The sequence below is a fragment of the Myiozetetes cayanensis genome, unplaced genomic scaffold, assembly GCF_022539395.1.
Source record: "Myiozetetes cayanensis isolate MyiCay16 unplaced genomic scaffold, myiCay2020 scf1, whole genome shotgun sequence".
Taxonomy (NCBI): domain Eukaryota; kingdom Metazoa; phylum Chordata; class Aves; order Passeriformes; family Tyrannidae; genus Myiozetetes; species Myiozetetes cayanensis.
In genome coordinates this window covers 2,594,677-2,614,634 of record NW_026086604.1, presented here as the reverse complement: position 1 = coordinate 2,614,634, position 19,958 = coordinate 2,594,677, and the positions used below count along the sequence as shown (strand labels likewise).

General features: G+C 41.2%; 1 protein-coding gene across 3 annotated transcripts in view; it reads right to left on the bottom strand.

The window, feature by feature from the left end:
* SLC45A4 (solute carrier family 45 member 4) overlaps positions 1 to 19,958 on the bottom strand; it is an 85,654-nt gene that overhangs the window by 20,162 nt on the left and 45,534 nt on the right. For all 3 annotated transcript variants that reach the window (XM_050339344.1, XM_050339435.1, XM_050339528.1), the window contains exon 2: positions 16,603 to 17,225. In XM_050339344.1, coding sequence (XP_050195301.1) covers positions 16,603 to 16,846 — 244 coding nt within the window. In that variant the 5' untranslated portion in view covers positions 16,847 to 17,225. The remainder of the gene's footprint in view (positions 1 to 16,602; positions 17,226 to 19,958) is intronic.

Genomic DNA, 19,958 nt, shown 5'->3' with positions numbered 1-19,958 from the left:
CAGCTGTAGCCCACCTGGAATGCTTGGGAAAAACTCACAGGACCAAAGAGACACTTTGCAGGGGAGAAGACCTCTTCCAGGACAGGGACCTGCTCCCTGCACTGATGTGGCATCCAAACCTCTTACAGCACATGCAGGCCTTTAAAAAGCACCCACATTTCTGCTTTAGCTACTCCTTGTCATAAGGACAAGACTATACACAAAATCTGGATCTGCATTAGGGATACAGGAACAAATAATTATTAGGAAAATTAAAATGATGACATTACGTTAGAGATGTAGGAGAAGTGCCCAACGTTTCCTTAAAACTTGTATTTCAAATTCTAAATTTCCTCAGGAGCTGGATGCAAACAAGTCACACTGTTACAGCAGAAACAAATTCCAAAAATTTGGAAACTATTAACACCCCATGTCTGCACTTAGACTAGAGCCACCCATTTTGAAAGACCAACCAAACTGGTAATAAAACAAAGCTCTTGCTCTTCAACAGCTTCAGTATAGAAATATTAGTGTGGTGTTTCACATCCAGAGTTCTGGAGGTGTTTTTAAGCTGCAGAAGAGTAATATCTCCTTCTGGCAGAGCTCTTCTGCCTTTTGAAATCCCCCATGCAACAGCACGCCAGCAGCAACCACGGTGGGTTAAATAACACTTCTGGAAAATGGAATTAAGGAAATAAGTGACAGGCCTCTTAAAGGATTTCATCATCCAGCTCTCCCATTTTCTGTCTCTGCTCAATTATTGCTTCTCAGCCTCCTACAACTGTCCTCCCCTTCTCATATTTGGCAACCGTGGGAGCCGTCAGTGTTTCATTAAGCTCTGCTCCTACTCTGCCCTTCTGCCAAAGTTGTAGAAAGGTTTATGTGGCTTCCCTGACAATTTCTGGTTATAACCCAATTTTATGGTGCTGTGTCAGGAAAGAGAAGTGAATGTGAGGAGAAGGGAGCCGAAGGTATGTGTGGAAGGGGGGAAAGGGGAAGCAAAAGCCTGAGAACAGCTGAGCTTTGAGGCGTCAGAGAGAGAACACCAGGGCTGATCCACAGACAGGCAAATGTGGTTTTCCTTTTAGCATGATCACAAATGCTGTCAAGTATGGCTTTTAAAGCTTCAATTATTTATTTTAAAGTTTCTAACCCTCCTACTAACCTACTTCCATGGGAGTAACCTGTAGTAACTCAGGTAGAAGTAAGCTATTTCTAGTTTACTGCCTTTACAACAAAGCAGTTTTCTACTTCCTTATCCAATATTGGCATATATATCTATTACTTGATTTATTTGCTACTCCTGCTGCTGCTGAAGAGGAGGAATCAGAGGCAATGCATATGAAGAATCAGCTGCTGTTGTAGATTTTTTTATTATAGCTAATTAGCAATTCCTATAGGTTCCACGGAACTATATCCTTATCAAACTCATGGTATTTATTGTTTGCCAGGGTACATTCAGACCAGTGAGAAGTGCCAGGTTTACTTAAGCCAGGAGCTGAACGTTTTAAGCACAAACACTGAGAGTGCCAAACAAGCTTTCCCAATGCTGCAGCAGGTAAATAAGCTCCAGAGAGAGCAAGGAAAAACATTGCCAAGAGCTCCTATCGACTGCTGAAACAGGTTCACTTGAGTTTTCTACATTATCTGTGCCATCCTTTTTGGCTCCTAGGAAACTTGTTTTTAACTTTTCTTCCTCTCCCACTTATTAACAAATATTTAGAAATATATCACTTTGACACTAATAAGAAATTTGCATCACAGTGCTTAACGAGCTGAAATGGAATATAGATTAAATCTGATGCAACTTCCAGTGGGCTGAACCAGCAGGAATAATAAAATATCTCATTTTAACCACAACTGCGGAGCAGTTTTAAGGGTATAACAGAGGTGTTTACATTAAATAAAAATCTGAAAACTTTCTTCCTCGTTCCAGAAAAACACAGGCTGTGTTCTCTCTAATAGAACCATCCGAGGCTGACTTCACAACGTCAATGTATTTATTCCCAGCCTGTCTCTCCTGTTGCTGGCCAGTCGAGCAAGCTGCAGATACAGAAGGACTAAAAGGTCACACACACAAATACACACACACTCCACCACCAGCATCCATTTCCCATCACTCCCAAGGGTCTAAATGCACGCAGCCCCGGGTTTGAAGCGGCGATCAATGAGCCGTTTCCCCGCGCTGATCCCTCCCTCGCCCTTACGGGATGTAATTAAAATGCATCAGCTGTCCGTGATGCCCCAGTTCATTACGTAACTCTGCAGCACTTCCCTGCCCCTCTCACTGCAAGATTACACATCAGTTACTGTGACATGTGTTGCCTGAAGATATGCAGCATCCCAGTTTATCCAAAGCTCAATAGGGCTTCTCGTCACCGCTTCCAGAGTATCGGCACATTTATAAACAAAGGCGCTTTGGGTTCAAAATGCCTTCAGAATTCCCAAACTCAAGAGGCACTTACACATACAGCAGAAAATCTGTCAGCACCGACTTCCAGCAACCTGTGCTGTGACTCAACATTGGAGCTTTTGTTGCAGTGATTAACACGTTAATACCCTGGAATACGACCATCTACTTACACAACTGAGTCAAACCCTAACCAAAAACTCCTGTTAACACCTATTGTTTTTCTCCAAGTTGATCCAAACCTGAACTGCTAACTCTGGGTATTCAACCCAGATTGAACCAACCCTCCCACTGCCTAAAAAAAATCTAGTTAACGAACCAAGTTTCAACTTAAGAAGAAGTTTTCAATTAAAATCATACTTGCTTAACAGGGACCTATTCAATAGGGGGCTGCCCAGCAGCACCACCAGGCAACAGCAGGTGCAGCCTGAGCCCCTGGAGCTCTGGTCCTGTTCTGCTCCACAGGGCAAGGAGTTTGTGTCCAAGGGAAGCTTTGAATACCCTCCCACACTGCTCTACCCAGACCCCGAGTGGAGGTGAAAGCCTGGCTGACAAAACTGAGCGAGGGCAAGGTGAAGAGCACAGCTCAGACCTCCCAAATTTTCTGAGACTCGCTCACTTCAAGGCTTTTAAACCACTGTTGTAGCAAACACTGGGCTGGAAGGCATCACCTGGACATTAATTCCCATTCACTGCAGCACAAGTTCACCCCTGATGTGTCCGTTCCACCCCAGTGACCCCCAAGCCCTCGGGAATCATTAAGGATCTGGTTCCCACTGCCAAACAAATGACTGGCATATACATAGCCCAGCATGGCATCTGGGCAGCGTATCCAGGAACAGAACTCGAAAAAGGAAGGCAAGCAGACTTGAGGGTAGCCAAAAAAGTATTTTTTTGTTGAGCAGGCAGCCAGACAGAGTTGGGTCAGCACAATATTTGCGCCCTTGAATTGCAAGCAGCAAGAAAAACAGTTCATTTGCAGCCTCAAGAGTAAAACCCAAGGAGCTTGTCTCTGCACATTGATAAAAGTCATCCTCTCCTTCCCCAGTTTTTAGGCTTGACTACACTCTGGGAAGCCATGTGAAAACGGTGACTCAAGGAGGTGGTTCTTGGCCTGTGTACCCCTACAGACACCATCTGAGAACCTTCACCTTCCTCAGGATTACTGACCAGACAGTTGATCTTTACATTTCATCCGGGATCACATTTTCATAGTCCTTTTAAGGGTCAGTGGATAGTACAAGTAGCTCCTTCTATAATTACCCTGCCTGACCCAATACAAAAAATAGCTAATAAACATTATAGATAAGCAATAGGCACTTCCTATTCTAAAAGTAATTTTTTTTTATCCAGCTAGAAATGCCCAAAATGCCAGAGGGGAAACAAAGCTGAATTGATCCTACCTACACTCCTTAGGCCATTGTCATCATGAGGTCTCAAAGTGCTTTACTCCCCTTTTCAATACTCAAAGCCTCCCAAAAAGGCACCATTCCCATAACAGGCTTACAAAAAGTGTATTGTTAATTGTTAACACGCTGAAAAATCAACCTTCTGGCCTTTCTAAAGGCTTTTGGACTATAGGTTTGTTTATGCCAGGAATAAACACTCTGCCTGGGATCACTTTAGTCAGAACTGTGCTACTGGGAAGCTCTACCAGCTAAAAGTTCAGCAGAGAATGGTAGCACGACATTTGCTTTTACATTATTTGCTGTTTTAAAAGTGCTGCTGAATTATATGAAAGAATACATAAAGAAACACGCTGATTCCTCTAACTCATTATTCATTGTATGCTTAAAAAAAACCAGCAACAGAGGAATTCTGCAAATAACCCATACTAAGCTCCTAAAGAGAAACTGCATTCCTCTACGCAGTCGCCTTTATTGAGGTTAATTCCTCATGTGGCTATATCAAGCAGAACATAAATCCTATTAGTGCTTTTCCCTGTTTGCTTCAACAAATGAACTGCAGGTTGGAGTTTGCAGGCAGAGCTTTCCATGCAGACCATTGCTCCAGCAAAAACACTGCAGTTCACCAGTGGTTTTAATCTCTAGATGTTAAGGACTATGAGACAGAGAGTTTTAATCAACTGAGGGTTTGTCCCCACAAAAAAAGTGTATTTCCCCTATAGGTATTCATGCCATCAACCACCTGCCTTGTGGGTGAAGCATTATAGACAATCATCCTCTGAGATGAAATTTTGGGGCTGATTAGACAGTGTTGGTGTTTACGGAGCCTGCCTTTAACTTTCAAATGTTCCTACACTTGCATGTGTTGCCTTGAACATTAATTTACCTGGAACACATTCTACACGTGTACAGGAGAGATTTAAAAGCAGAGATGCTTTCACATTGAAGTCTTCTAAAGTCTAGTTAAATAAAAACCTTGATCTTTGTATTTTGAGCTTGCAGGGTCATACTCTTGCACACATAGGAAATTTTGGTAACTAGAGCAGAGTCTCAGGCATCACTCCAAATAACTCACTCACTGTGTCCCAGAGAAGTGGCTCCTCCACCCTCACTGAGCTGCTTAAAAATTATACAGCTGCATTTCTATGTGAAGGATAATGAGATCCATGGAGTCACTTTGAACCCAATAACTGGAACTGATAGTAGTAAAATATGAAGTCAAACAAGCAGAGCACACCAGCCAATGAGACAGCAAACATTTCCTTTCCAATTGAGCAAATTATGAGAGTTAGGCCCCACTGGGGACAAAGCAGAACAGAACTCTTTTCCAACAAACACACAAATATTTTTATCCTATTGTGAAAAGCAGTTTTCATTTACATCACTCTGCTTGTAACCTTTTTCTGGTGATTTGAACTCACAAAAGAATGGAACGATTTATATATTATTTACACATGTATATATTATTTTATATGTTAAGCATATGTTACATACTATATATACATATACATATAAGTTCTATAAGTTACAGGTGTAGTCAGAAACACAGCATTATCCAGTCATCCAAAAAAGAACCTGAATAATTTTTAAGATTGAAACCTCAATAATTTTCAAGATTGAATTTGGCAATCCTTTCATATCTGATGAAGGGAAAGTTGTACCAAACTCCTCTCCTGAAGGTTACAGCTTAAAAACATTTGAAGACATTTTCCATGTCAACAGGGTAAGAAAACACAGTGCAGAAAAATAACCTTCTTCTTCATTTATCTCCATAACCTCTGGCACACGCTGTGATCCAAACCAATGGAGTCCTTGGCACGAGATTTATGACCCATGACTTTGACTAACTGAGAGAAGGGGGAGCACTTGTTAGACTATTCCTTAATTAAATTACAGAGAAAGAGCCACCCTCAGCTTTTCAAGTGATTACATAATGTCATTTTCTCATGCTGTCCCCAGATATCCTGGAAGCTCCCCCACGCACTCCGGGAGCTTCTCCACGGTTACAGGGTGTCTGTACTGGAGGGACCCAAAGTCCCTGGGGAAGGGGTGTCAACACTGCTGCTCTCCCCAGGCCCTAGGGATGACCTCTGAGATGTTACCCAGTTTGGGTTCGAAAACTGTGTTTCTGGCACACTTCTGTTTGTTGTGAAGGAAAGAAGAGGAAAACCATTCAAGTTCAGTTTTCATTTCAGAGCGGCTACAAAGTTTCGTTCTGCTCTTATTTAAAGTCAGTATTAAGAAAGCATCACTTAGTTTGTGTTAGAGGGTGGGTTTAGGTTTGATATTGGGAAGAAATTCTTTATTGTGAGGGTGGGGAGGCCCTGGCACAGGTTGCCCAGAGAAGCTGTGGCTGCCCCATCCCTGGAAGTGTCCACGGCCAGGTTGGATGGGGCTTGGAGAAACCTGGGATAGTGGAAGGTGTCCCTGCCCATGGCAGGTGGGGTGGAATGAGATGGTCTTGAAAGTCCCTTCCAACCCAAATCAGTCTGGGATTCTATGTTGCAAAGGCACTAACAATCAGGAATATATCCCTTAGTGAAAAACCCCTTTGTATAAGCAGATTTTCTAAAAAGGCAGATGAAGTGCAGAACCTCTACAGAGGTGATAAGCTGACATCAAAATCCAGCAACCAGAAACCCATTTTTGTAAAGTTTTACAGAATAATGACTCAAGGGGAGAAAAAAGAAGCAGAGCACGAGGCATCTGCTCTTCATTTCTGTGGAACAAAACAGCAGTTCAGACATTTCCAAGGCTGCAGCGACCTCCCATCGCTGCATAAATTGTTTAATTTGCATCTGAGTATGATAAACAATCATTTTGAAGTCACCTGATGCAGGCCATGTAGGACAGCAGGTATGCCTGTAATGACTCTTCTTTGCCAGAAAATGTCTGGCTTGGTAGGACTATGCCTGACCTTCCAAATCAGGCAAAGAAAACAGTGAATATTGCAACTGTCTCCACTACAACTAATAAACTCCCTGTAAACAATCATTTATCTGAATACCCAAGGCACTTTGTTGGGCTTAGATTTGTTAAGATTTTGACACTCCTGGAGTGTCAAAGTTTAATACTAGTTTTGGAATATGTAATTTAATATTTATTTTCCTGCCACCTACATGAACTCTGAAGGGCATGAACTTGATCTCCATTCTCCAAAGAAATACCTTACTTTCCAGAAGTGTCCAGTTATAACATTTGTAAGAGGTATTAAAACACTTCCAGATCAAGAGCTCGTTCACAAGCTAGTAGGATATTTTTGGAATTTGTGGATTATCCTGGGGGAAGGGGGGGGGAGCTCAATTCTGATAGACTGAATTATTGAAAGACCATTGTTTACAGAGCAGCACAACTGATAAAAGCAGGAAATTCATGTTTTTATACAGTCTATACATGAGAACACATAGAAAATGATCCAGCTCAGTTTATCACTTGAGCCAGAAAGAACAGACAGTGGGATCCAGGGGAGGAGAGAAATCTCAGGTTAAGATGATGTGAACAGAATTTATACAAAATTTATCAGCATATTAAAGGCAATTGTAGTGCCTCGTGGTGGGACATTTGCCAGAAACAGAGCTGACACCAAGGACAGAACCAGGCCACTGCAGGGACTGAGCCTTTCTGTTCACCATTCTCCATATCAGCACCTCCACAGGAAAAAGTAGTCTGCTCTGGAAGCGTGTGAAGGCTTCTGGAGCTGACTGTGGAAGCTCTGCCCTCATCCCAAAAAGCCTGGTGAGATGGCCCCTAACTTTGCTGTACAGAACTGTCACCCAGGAGTCACCATTCCCTATAAATAACAGAAACTCAGACTCAAATCCTTCTGTTTAGCCAGGCCCAAGAAGGGTCCAGGCATCCAAATCTTTATTTTTCAGAGCAGCACATGGACAAAGGGGCTTGGAACAACTTCATAAAGCACCTACTTCACATTGGGATTCACCATAAACAGCTGCAAATAACAGCTATTTAGAAGTTGTGCTTTCGTGAACTTCAATGCTTTTTTACACAAAGTGGAACAGTTTCCAAGGGCAGCTGCTGGAAGGGGGAAACCTTGTTTGCCAGACATCCTCCCCCAGCAGTGGGAATGGGGATCAGGGCTGTTCCCCCAAATGAGGGGTGACAATAAACAAAGGACTCAAATCTCTCCTTAGTTTTAAAGCACAGGTGGAATCACCTACCAGGTTGAACAGCACTCACTGAGTATTCCAGTGCTCTCCCCAGGCAGTACCTGCCCCTGCCCCCAAATAAAAGACTTTCCCTCCCCTTTGCCATCTACTCTTTGCAGAGTTTAGGGTTCCAAGTCATTCTCATCATGGCCAGGTTATACTCCCCTGTCTGATGAACCCCTTTCAAATTCAATTTATTTCTGTGCAAAACCAGGCCATGTTCAGTTTTCATGCTCTGCACCTACAACACTGCGAAAAAATCCACCCTGAGGCTCCAACTGAAGATCACCAAGTGTTAACACTGTGTTGGTTTACCTATTTATGGAAAAATCTGCACCTGTGCTGCTTTGTACCCAGACTTCAGAGGGAGGAAGATGTTTATGGAGTGACATGGGATTTATCCAAGCCAATGTAAATACAATCTATGACATGGGTTTCCCCTCTTTAGTTAAATAGACTTGTATTAATTTTATCATCAAACTGAATCAGTAGCACAAAACATTTCCAGTATTTCTCGCAAAACAGCCCACAGGAAGCATATCTGAAAATTCCTCAACTGTTGTTTGGTGAAAAGAGGATTATTAAAGGGGATCCCAATGGGGCATCACAACAGAAGGACTGTTGCAACAAGCACACAGGAGGCTGAGGAGAACAGAGCTCAGGGGGCTCCAGCTCTGACAATCCTTTATTAAAGCATTACAGGAGCTGGCAGCAGCCTGTTGACATTCTTTTCATTTCCAAAAGTGGCTTTAATTTTATTTCCTTGAAAAGTAAGACTCCTGTTCACTGAGGAGTCCTCAGCCATTCCCTTTTCACAACCTGTTTCACAATCCACACTCCAACAGATGCCCATTTATTTGAGTCTTGGGGCTGCAAGTTTCAATGCTGGGCACCCAAAGCTCAGCTCTGCATCTGCAAGTCTCAGCCACCAGAACCCACATCCAAGAGCTGAAAGGTTTCTTTTTATAGTAAAGGACAGGCAATTGCCTGCTGGAAAACTGCCCTGGTGCCAATTACTCTGTAATAAAGAGCATGGAAGCACTATCATGTTTCACGTGTTATTGCTATGGCAGAGTTACCTCTCGGGCACAGTCGAGGGTCAAACTCAAACTATGAGCAGAAAAACTTGTACAGGTGCATTTACAGCTTCACCTGCCATCCTATTCTAGATGAAGTGTCTTGAGACAGGAGTATAAAGAGATGTGGATGGAAAGCAGACTAAGAGGATGGGTTTAGGCTCAGAAAAAGGTTGCATAACTTGTGTTTAAACCCACTCAATTTTAGCACGTTTCTAGGAGGCCAAAGTCTGTCCCTACTTCTCCCATCCTTTCCTTACTTCTCAAAGGAAATCTTAGTTAAAATCCAAAGATCCTGCAGTTCCTTGATTGCCCCTTGAACGCCCATCTGTGCCTATTTCCACTCCAGAACTGCCCTTGAAAGCAGCAGAAAACCTGCTGGTTTGCCTTGACTGAAACAAAAAGGTGGGTCCACCGTGTGTGGGAGGAAAGAATTTCAAGTCAGTTCAGTGACCCAAGGGTAAAAGAGAAGTTAAATGCATGTTTACAACAGAGTGGAAAAAAATAAAAGCTGTTGGTTGATATGCAAACTAAAATAAAAAATATATTTTACTTTAATATACTCCATACCCAGTTCACCACTATTAGCTTGTAGCAGAGTTAATCATTAGTCCTTATTTCTGCTGCTTTACTGGATCTCCTTGGAGCAGGAGAGGAGGGATTTGGGAAAGGAGGAGAACACAGATCTCAAAGTATGCACATCTAAGTCACTCCAAACAGTCTGGTCTCTCCTAAACCTTGGCTACTCCAGACAAAAAGGAGGCAGCATGCTGGACAGGAAAGACTTAGTAGTAGGAAGAAGCAGCTACATAAGGATAGAAATGTGCATTTCCTTCTTGGAGAGTGATTCTTTTTGGAAGCCTCAAGCTCTTCCAACAAATCACAGACTAAAATGTCCATTGCTGCAGCAAAAAAAAAGGATTTGAAGAACGGACAGTGAAATAAAAAACCTGCTTTTAAACCCCCATCCTTTGCTAACAGTCTCTGTTTTTATACAGTTTGCTTTGCCTTGGAGTGTGTCCTGCTTCTATCAGTCCACAAGTCTCAGCCCTGTTAGTGTTTCCTGTGTCATATATTGGTCACTTGTTCCTTTAAAGGAGAACTTCTGAGGATTCAAAGAAATGCTCACACAGTTTTCACTGTGAACACTCTATGCTAGGAAAAAAAAAAAAAAGGCATTAAGATTCCCACAGTACACAATTAAAAGATTAAGGAGTTTTGTTAAAGATCTGGATGGGGAAAAACCAGCACCGTAGCAAGTATGAAGTAGCTTTTAGAAGTAGCTTTTCCAGCAGACCTTAATCAGCCAAAAAAAAAAAAAAAAAAAGGAACAAAAAAGTTACCTAAGTAATATTTCATTCAATATGCTAAGTAATATTTCATGCTCTGGGAGAAGCCTCTGAAGTCGTTTGCACTCAACTTCCCTCTCCTAGAAAGGCTTTTCATCCTAAGTCCTACAGCCTGTATGACCCTATGGCCAGCCCAAATCCTTACCTTAGCCCAGCTGAAAACCTGCTGAGTGTTATCAGGGGTGCCTCTGAAGGCCAAATTCAGCGTTACTTAAAGAAAAACAGAACATTATATATATAAAAAAAAGCTGCCAGTAACAGCTATTGCACAACTGCCAGACCACGTGGTGTTTGCCTTGATAATGAAAAGAAAGCACATGCTCCCAACTGCCCTCAGGATTAAAAATCTGAATAATTCCACAGCACCTTTCTTTTACAGGTGCTTTAAATAGATCTTTAACCAAACCTTCCACTGAGGGCTATCTGTGTTCAAAATCTGTGCTGCTATGCTTCGAGGTCAAAACATACTTTATAGTAGGAGTGATACATGATATGAAAGCCTGACGTGCTTGTTGGTAAAAAACCAAAGAGAACAGTAAAATTAGTCTTACACAACTCCGTGGTGGGCATAAAATTAGTCAGTAAGTAAAAAATGATGGGTGAGGAGGTTTTACAGAGCAATTTACATGTGCCTCAGGCACAGTATTTGCAGTCTTATACATTCCACCACATGAGATCTGAATACAAACTGGACATCTTACAGACTAACTCCAAAGCTAGCAAGGCTGACAAATGTATTTAACTGCTGATTATTCCAGGTTTTCTGGATCCACTGTATGTTCAATCCTTAGGTGAGTCGTGTTACAGTCCCCTCTTGGGACTGGTCAGCTCTCAAACCACTTATTCTTCCCAGGAGGATTTCAGACCCTGCAATTCACTCTTGGCATCAAATGCAGCCCAGATACAGCTGGATTGAACAGGAATTTAACTCTGGGAGTCAAAGAGCAGGTTACAGCAACTCAGTTTTTTCCTGGTAAGACAAGGTAAGGGAAGCCACAGCTGAAATGCAAGATGCAGCTTTGTAGAAAGACAGTTATAAATACATATAACCTCAATGTAACCTCTGGCAGGGATGAGGAACAAACTGGACTACTTGAGCTGAGCTGAAATAGGGTCAGTGCTGCTTTGTGTTGAACAGCTTCCTCCACCTACGAGAGGTTTTCCAGCCACTCAGCCCTTTTACACTTGAATTATAGGCAGCCTCTAACAGCCCATCCAATGCCTTTGTTCCCGTCTGCCCCACCAGATCGTTAAGGATTTCAGATTTCCTTTGATCTCAGGCTTAGCCTTAGGAAGACTATCCCCCTTCCACACTGAATTTAGTCAGCAGTTGATACCTTAATTCCTTTGAAGAAACAGACCTAGGAGCTGATTTATCCCTAACGTTTCATGCTTGGTTTCTAAATACATCTCCATAATCTCCCCTCTACCCACACCCATTCTTCTCAGGCAGGTATCAACACTAAATTTCAATGGGGACAGTCACCACTTCACACTAAAAGAGTTCACTCTGTAATATTGAACCTCTTCAGCATAATGAGTTCTCAGCTACCACAGAGATTTCTCAGAATCAGCACTTTGAATTATTGCTTAACACACTTTTTCCATACTGGCAATTTCACATGAACTAGATTTTCAAGACCCTTTAAGCATGGTTTGCTAAGCTTCAGGCTGGGTGAACTTTGAATGTTAGATAATTATTTTTTTTTCTGAGATATTATATCTAAATGCTTTAGCTGTAAAATAACAGCCCAAATCCCTGAACAGCTTTCCTACACATATGAGACAGGAGCAACTACAGCATCTTGCTGATTTGAAAGGATCTAATAGAGAGAAATTATTTCTTTTCCAAACAAAAATAATCTATGTTATTTTGCTCTGCTTAGCTCAGCCTTTCTGCTTAGTAAAATCTATTAATTAGCACTGAAATACACAGTCTGCAGAAATGCTATTCCTTAGTGTTACTGCCTAAAAACAACACCATGCTCAGGGTTAAGCTTAAAATGACCAGCTTCAATATTTAATGCTAGACTGGCCTACGTTCACTACAGGAACCCATTAACTCTCACAGCAAAACACAGTAATGCCATCACATGTAGGCACCCAGATATGAAATGTAGAAAACCCACAGCTATTCCTGCACCAGGGAAACATCCCTAAATTTAAGTGACACTATAAAGGTAAGCAGCACATGTAAACTGATTTACCTTATGTTTCCTCGTGAAACAATGTAAATGTACATGGTTTCTTTTTAAAAGCACTGGTGTAATATATTTAATTTATGCAGGGGAATGAGGAACAGCTCTGGTGCTGACAGTCACTTCTGTGCCTATTAACTATTCATAAAACACTCAATAGCATTGAAAGAGCCTTTGAAGCAACAGTAAAGGCTTGACAAAGCTTCTATCATATTAAATACAAAACGTGAAACTTCATGTTTACAGCCACCCCTACTCATTAGTCAGACAGTGAGGTTTTCAAGCTGAATGCAGCAGCCACCCCGAGTAACAACATACAGATTTTTTTCTTCCACACTCCCAATGAAACAGGCACATGAATCCCACCTTTCAGAAGAACTAAGAGGATTTACTGCTTGCATTACAACCCACATTTGGTTTGAATTACAATGGAAGTAATATGAAATTACCAAATTATTTATTAATGGTTGAAAGTGTTATGAACAGAAACCATGTACTGTGATTTCACTGAACAAGTTTCTTCAAAAAGGTAACAGTTTCTCCAAGTTTACACCACACCAGTCATCAGTTTCCCCTCCTTTTGTTTTTATTTGAGCAAAATCCCTTGCAAAATAATTTTATCATTTATCCAAATCTTCCATGAACTTATGAACTGGAAGTAGTTTTAGACATTTAATCCTTAGAAGCCAAGTTCAGTGATGGAAGAAAATACGCTGTCATTTATAAACAATAGCAGAGATTTTAATTCCCTCTCACAGATAAGCAGCACTAAGTACCAGATGTTTCAGAAGACAAAGGCCTCATCCTGCTCCTATGGCATTTGTAGTAGCTCATGTGCAGGGGAGCAAACGGCAGGGTTAATGCACTGAGTAGATCCAAGGGTAACATGGAATCAATTCCTCAAAACCCTTGGGCTGGTGCACAAATAAACCTCGAGTGCTGAAGGTTTATTTTCTGGTAAAGTTTTAATGCTGGCTGGGACAAACTCACTGAACAAGTCTCAGAAAGGTTAATGAAGATTTTGAGAGATTATAACTTCTGGAAGTGTCAACTAACATAATTTCATCTGGACTCAGGCTGCCACTTTCCATATTTGGCATATTTTTACATCCTCTGAATTCTTCCCAACAAGTTTGCTGCTTCATTTTGAATTCTTAAGATGCAGGCACTAAGAAACCAATGAGCAAGTTAAAATTAAAAACAACACGAAATATATATTTGGCTTGTTCTTGTTGCTAAGCTACTAAAGCCCAGTTATGACTACGAGGCTGTTATAGGTGTGTGGCTTAATTTCTGACCTAAACACAGCAATAATGACAATGATTAAAGTCAGAAATCAGAACTTGCTTTGGTAGGAGTACAGCAACTCAGGCACTTGAGGACCTTTCCAGTTCACAGTATCCATTGATTCAAGCAGCTTTTCAGTGGTGCCTTTAGTTCTTTTGTTAAGATTTGGGAACTTCAGGAAATTTAAACACAGTGAGAATTCAACCACCATTGAATTGGAAAGGGACCATCCAAAGGACCATATCTCCTTCAGCTGATGAAATTTCCTTGTTCATCTGCCAAGTCACACCTACCCCTCTGATCCAGGCTCCATGAACTGCAAGGAAAAGTCAAATAGCTGCAAGCAGAGCGTGTAACACCAGACTAAGGTGCCCGAGGTTTTCATGGTGGCATCTGATAAGAATCTCAGATGATTCCAGTGACCAAAGTTTTCTCTGAGGTACAGAACACACTGTAAAGTTTAATTGTTAATATTCAGCACACTCTGTGAGGTGTTTGGGTTTTTTTTCTTTTTTTTGGATACCCAAAAGGCTTCTTGTTCTTCAATTTATTATAAATAATGTTGGTTGAGTCACCACACTTCCCCAGGTGCCACTAGTCAAATAGAGTTGCTTGAGCCAATTTAATCTCACAGAAACTGAACGTTGCTTTTACCAGAACAAGATGCAAAGGGAATATTACAGCAGTTCGATGGTTATATTGCAACCCCCTCCAGTGAGGAATAAATATAGCTCGTGCTGAGGCAGACAGATGTTGAGGTTGATAAAGGTAAACAGACCCATGTAAGAGGTAATTACCGAACAGGCCAGATAAGTCACCCGTGAATAACTTTAACCCTTCAGTGAATCCAACACTGGTTATTCCCCTGCTGAGGGAACATGAGCCGAGCACGAGAGATTTCAATTAGTTCCCAAAGCACTAACATTTGGGACTGCCTCCTCCATTTCTTATCTCTGTGGCAGGGAACATCATCTGCATCCCCACAGCCTTTGGCATCACTCTGCCGATTTCCAGCTTTTTTGGAAGTGAGATCTCTCTCCTTCCCTTCCCCCAGATCCCAACGTTATTTTGATCACTGGGGTTAGGGAAGGAAGGGAAGAGATATTTCTCAATTATCTGGAGGAAACAGCTAGAAAAGCTCACAAAAGAAATGTAAACTGGTAGAGTGCTCAGTAATCAGGAGGATGGTTTATTTATACTGCCTGACCTTACCCTATGGTAAGGTAAAGTCAGCTTAGCCAGTCGTGCATTTAATCATCCAGCACAAACAAAGCCAACAAAAAAAGGACAGGACACTTAAAAACCTCGGGATCATCTCCATGCAGAGCAGGCTGCAAGTTTGAGTTTAAAGTAGACAGTGGCAGAACCAATACTGCCAGTACAAGTGATTTAAGTCTCTAAATCTCAACTTACCCAAAACACAAAACTTCAAAACAAGTTATGGACATTACAAACAATTCCTAGATGAAGTTGCTCGTGTTTTATTTAGCAAAATCACGTTGATCAGAAAAACAATTTGGAGCTTTTTATAGTCTATTTTAACTATGTCACCAATAGATCCATGATGAGCTCTGAAAAGGAAAATTTCCAGGAAAACATGGAGACGTAACTCATCAGCACCTCCCATGGCACTAACTGCACTCATTATTCACTTCTCTGTTGATTCAAAATAAACCAAATAGCAATTTCATATGAAAATACATTTTTAACTGCAGGAAGATGTATGAAAGGATTTGTTCACAAGCTGAAACTATAATGCCCTTATATCAAATATAAAAATACAGGTGTTTCATTCAAAGTGCCACTCTCGAAATTTTTTAATGATGTTGCAAATAGCATTCACTGAACATTATTTTCCAGTTGGTTGAGTGCTTCTGTTTGGCCACAGCTGAGCAAGCTGTAAGGCACAACTGCACAGATAAGCCAAAGCAAACATATAATATACAAATATTATATCTACAATTATACAGTACACACACACAGTTGATTTATTCCCTCATGGAACCACGCTCAGCCTGGTATTTCCATTCAGTGTCAAGTAATACTTTATGATGTCTGATTGAGAACATGAGTTTCTGGATTTGATAAAGGTAATACCAGATACTGTTAACACTGTCAATTGTTTACTGGAAAGCTAATGACAGGACTCACCACAAAGTTTAAACTGGCTACCCTATTCTAAACCTCATCACCCCCCCCCATTATCATCTAAGGCTATTGGTGTCATGCTTTATTCATATGTAGTCATGTGTTATAAACTAGACAGATTAATCACAGAAAACAAGACTCACTAGTGGTTTGAAATAAATGCAATATTTGACTAGCACCTGGAAAAACAAATTTATCCAACTGTTTATTCTAAGGTACTGTCACCTAAAGCATTTTTCCATAAATTAAAAAAAAGCTTCACTGCAATCCTTTATAGCCCAATATTATTCCTAGTTTCTAGGACACTTACCTTATAGCAAAGAATTACAGATTAAAATCAGGTTACATTTTCTACAGAGGGAAGCAACATTAGACAGAAGATGAATGCCTATAGAAATCCTTCCCACCTAAACATGTTCACACAGCTGAAACTGTGGCAGAGACAATAATGAAAAAAAAAAAAATCAAAACCTTTTTACCTGGTGTACTTGGAGCTGGCAGACACCACTCCTCTCTTCCTCCAGCTTCAACCAGTGCAAAAAAACACAGAAAGCTTCGAGTGACAGAAAGGAGGCTTACTTACCAATTTGTAACAACACAGGTGTTACCAAAGCTGTCTCCATGGCATAACAAAACTCCCTGCCAAACATTACTGCCCCGTGCATCACCCACAGGCGGATCGGTATCCGGTCGATGGAGCCTTCGCTGATGGTCTCCTCCCTGCTTTCATTCTCCTTGCTCTCTGGTTTCTGAAGCTGAGCCACAGGTAGGTCTTGAACTTGCATAGATTCCGAGTCAGCATTCTGAGGAGCCATTTTCATTACCATAAAAATATATATATATATTTGTTATATCTATATAAATAATACTACCATAACTCCACGAACAAGTTAGGGTGTCTTCTCTTTTCAGCTTCTGTTCCTCAGGCAAGTAATGCTTATATTCCTCTTGTACAAACAGGTATCTTGCAACTTCTTGTATAGATACGAGACATCAAGAACGAAAAGCTATTTGGTAGGAATTTCAACATATGGCTTGCTGGTTTACTGTGAGTTAGAGTTAAAAATCCATAATTGCCATTCAGTTAATACCAGTTTCATAATTATTATTGAAGAAGTGCTGAAGTTGTTATTCGTGCTACAGAGAGGTGGAAAGGCGACACAAAGAGGTGCTCCACTGTTAATCCCCATCGAGTGGCTGATTAATCTGCAACAAAAAGCAAGCATTTAAAAATTTCAATAGCATTTTTCAGGATATTGTCGTGTCCCCCCTTAACCATATACCCCATTTCCTGCTTTCCATTGTCCTCGCCTAGCATAGGGTCTTTTATCCCACGTTCCCTCCTACCTCTGCACTTTCCATTGAAATGCAGTTACGCCTCGTATTTAAATGATGCTTTACTGTACTCAAGTTCCTCCGGTTTGTGGTCCCACACAAAAGCCACAGGAGAATATCAGGGTATTTGTCTGAGATCCTCAGAACACGGAGCACAAGACAAGTTCTGGGAAATTTAAAGCAGCTTCCATTTCAGAAACAGCATAGGATATTCCAGCACTATGCCAGGAAGATGATTCATCAATTGCCATGGTCACACAGACATCTCCATTTAGGCTTTTGCAAGTTGCCAATTACTTTGCAGTAGCCATCACGCCACCTTATACTGAAGATATTCCTCAAGCAAACATGAGCAAAACAAGCCATGATGAATATAACTAAGGACTGATATTTAAATATTTCAACTTCTAATGAAGATATACACAGCATATGAATTCATCTTTCTGCACACAAGACCAGAGCATCTTACTCCCACACCCTGTGAGGCTGCTGAAATTTGTGAAAGCAGAAGGGTGCAGTATCTCCCATCATACATTAGAATTATTCAAATATATTCTAACCAGGTAAGACAAGTGTCTCCTGTATTTTCCACTCCTTTGTGCCGTAGACAAAACCTTGGCAGATTTATACACTGTGTCACGTCAATCAAAAAGAGTTCAAGCACTTAGGAGAAAAAAACAAAGCACCTTATCAGAAGTCAGATTACATGATGTTTGTACTAGAGGGAAGCATATTTACATCTATGCACACAGTGTGACTGAACTTGTATCCTGGGACAAAACCCCTCAGGGAAACGGCACCACGAGATGTGGGGCTGTGGGAACAGAGCTGGCCTAAGAAATCCCCACACTGCAATTCCCTGTCCCTCCAGCTGTGGCAACAAAAACTCTTTGTGGGCTTGAGCACACACCAGATCATTAAGTGGTGAGCCTAAAAATGAGCCTTAGGACACAGCTGACATGCTTGGTATTTAAAGCACATCACAACAGCAGCTCTGTTACAGTGTGACCTGAGACACTGTTGTACTGCAAGTGCATCACAGGAACGTCATCTTGAGCACTCCTTCCTGCTGACACCCTGTTTATTGCATTTATTTTGTTCTTCCTTTCAAAATCATCATTTTTGGTACAGGTTTTTTCATCTTCCAGGCTCCCCAAGGTTACCGGAATTCCTATATTTGATCACCTCAACAACAAACTAATATTGAAGTTTTCATTTGAGCTGGACAAACCTTTAAATCACATGAGAAAGTTAAAATAACTTACTGAGCAAGTAGTATAAACCAAGTTTTGAGTTCGAGGTTTTAATCTGTAAGCATTTAAATAACTCACAACAAAAAGGACTCAAGAAAGCATTTCTCCACCCACTCAGAATTAACGGAAGATGCAACTAGTTTATCATAGATATGAAGTACTCTGTGTATTCAAAAGCACATCCACTTCACATAACACAAGTTGTGAGTGAGCAAAGCCTACAAAATACATGTTCCAGAGTAGGAGCAATTATTTTAATTATAGACTAGTCAGAAAATGTTTAATTGCTGGCAGACCCAGGCAAAATGACATTCAGTAGAATTTGAAGGTACACATATTAGCTCTTACTGTTTCAAAATCACTCAGAACACGTGTGTTGTATTACAGACTAAGGGTCATGGAATACACTCCTGTACGAGATGGCTTTAAAGTCTCCAGTGTTCTCTCACGTCTAATTTCCCCTCCTGTCACTGCCTATGAAGGATTTCATTCCCTTTCCATGAACACCTCATTCCATGTACAGTGACAGGGCAGCAGGACAAGGCACAGAGGATCCATCACACTGGAATGTTCTGCGATGCACTGGGGCAGCCTGCACGCCCAGGAAGGATGACACCACGCTGGGAGCATTTGTCCCTGGAAAGGATAAAGAGGCAGGACAAAAGATACCTGCCCATTTGAGAGAGGCTCTTAAGGGATGACTGAAAAAGTTATTTCTGAAGTGGAAGATGATGGGGAGCGATCAGATAATTTGGGAGCCAGCAATAATGGATGGTGGATGGAGGTGGACTTTGAAGCTGTTATTGACACAGATAAGAACAGCATATTTTAAACAAGCCAGAAAAAGCAGTTACAGTGTTCAAGTGCAGCAGTAAGAGGCACAATGGACAGGTTTTATCTAAAAGAACAGAGAATTACTGTTCCATTATGTCAATTTTGTGGTAAGCACAGCGCTAGACTTCCTGCAGCACTTTCATCTGACTCCAAGTTCACGTCTAATACAAGAGCCAGAGAATAACAAGAGCCTCTCAGAAAGGTCTTCAGTTCTTTCCTAAGCCCTGCTCAGTTGTGTTCATAGTCATTTTAGACTGATCCAGATTCTGCCACTGCTTTTTCCAAGTTCATTTTGAATTTGGCAAGTTTGAACAGTGGCATTCTTTCTTATCCAGGACAAAGTCATTTACCTGATGGAAGTAAATATTACAGAGGCTTTTATGCAGCAAAGAACTCCAAAGTAAATGGTATCAGAAGAGGAGCTGGATTAAAATACCAAAGAGGGATTCTCCTATATCTGCATCCAGCACAAACTGTTTTTTCATGGTTGGTTTTGAAGGGCATTTTCATGATCAAC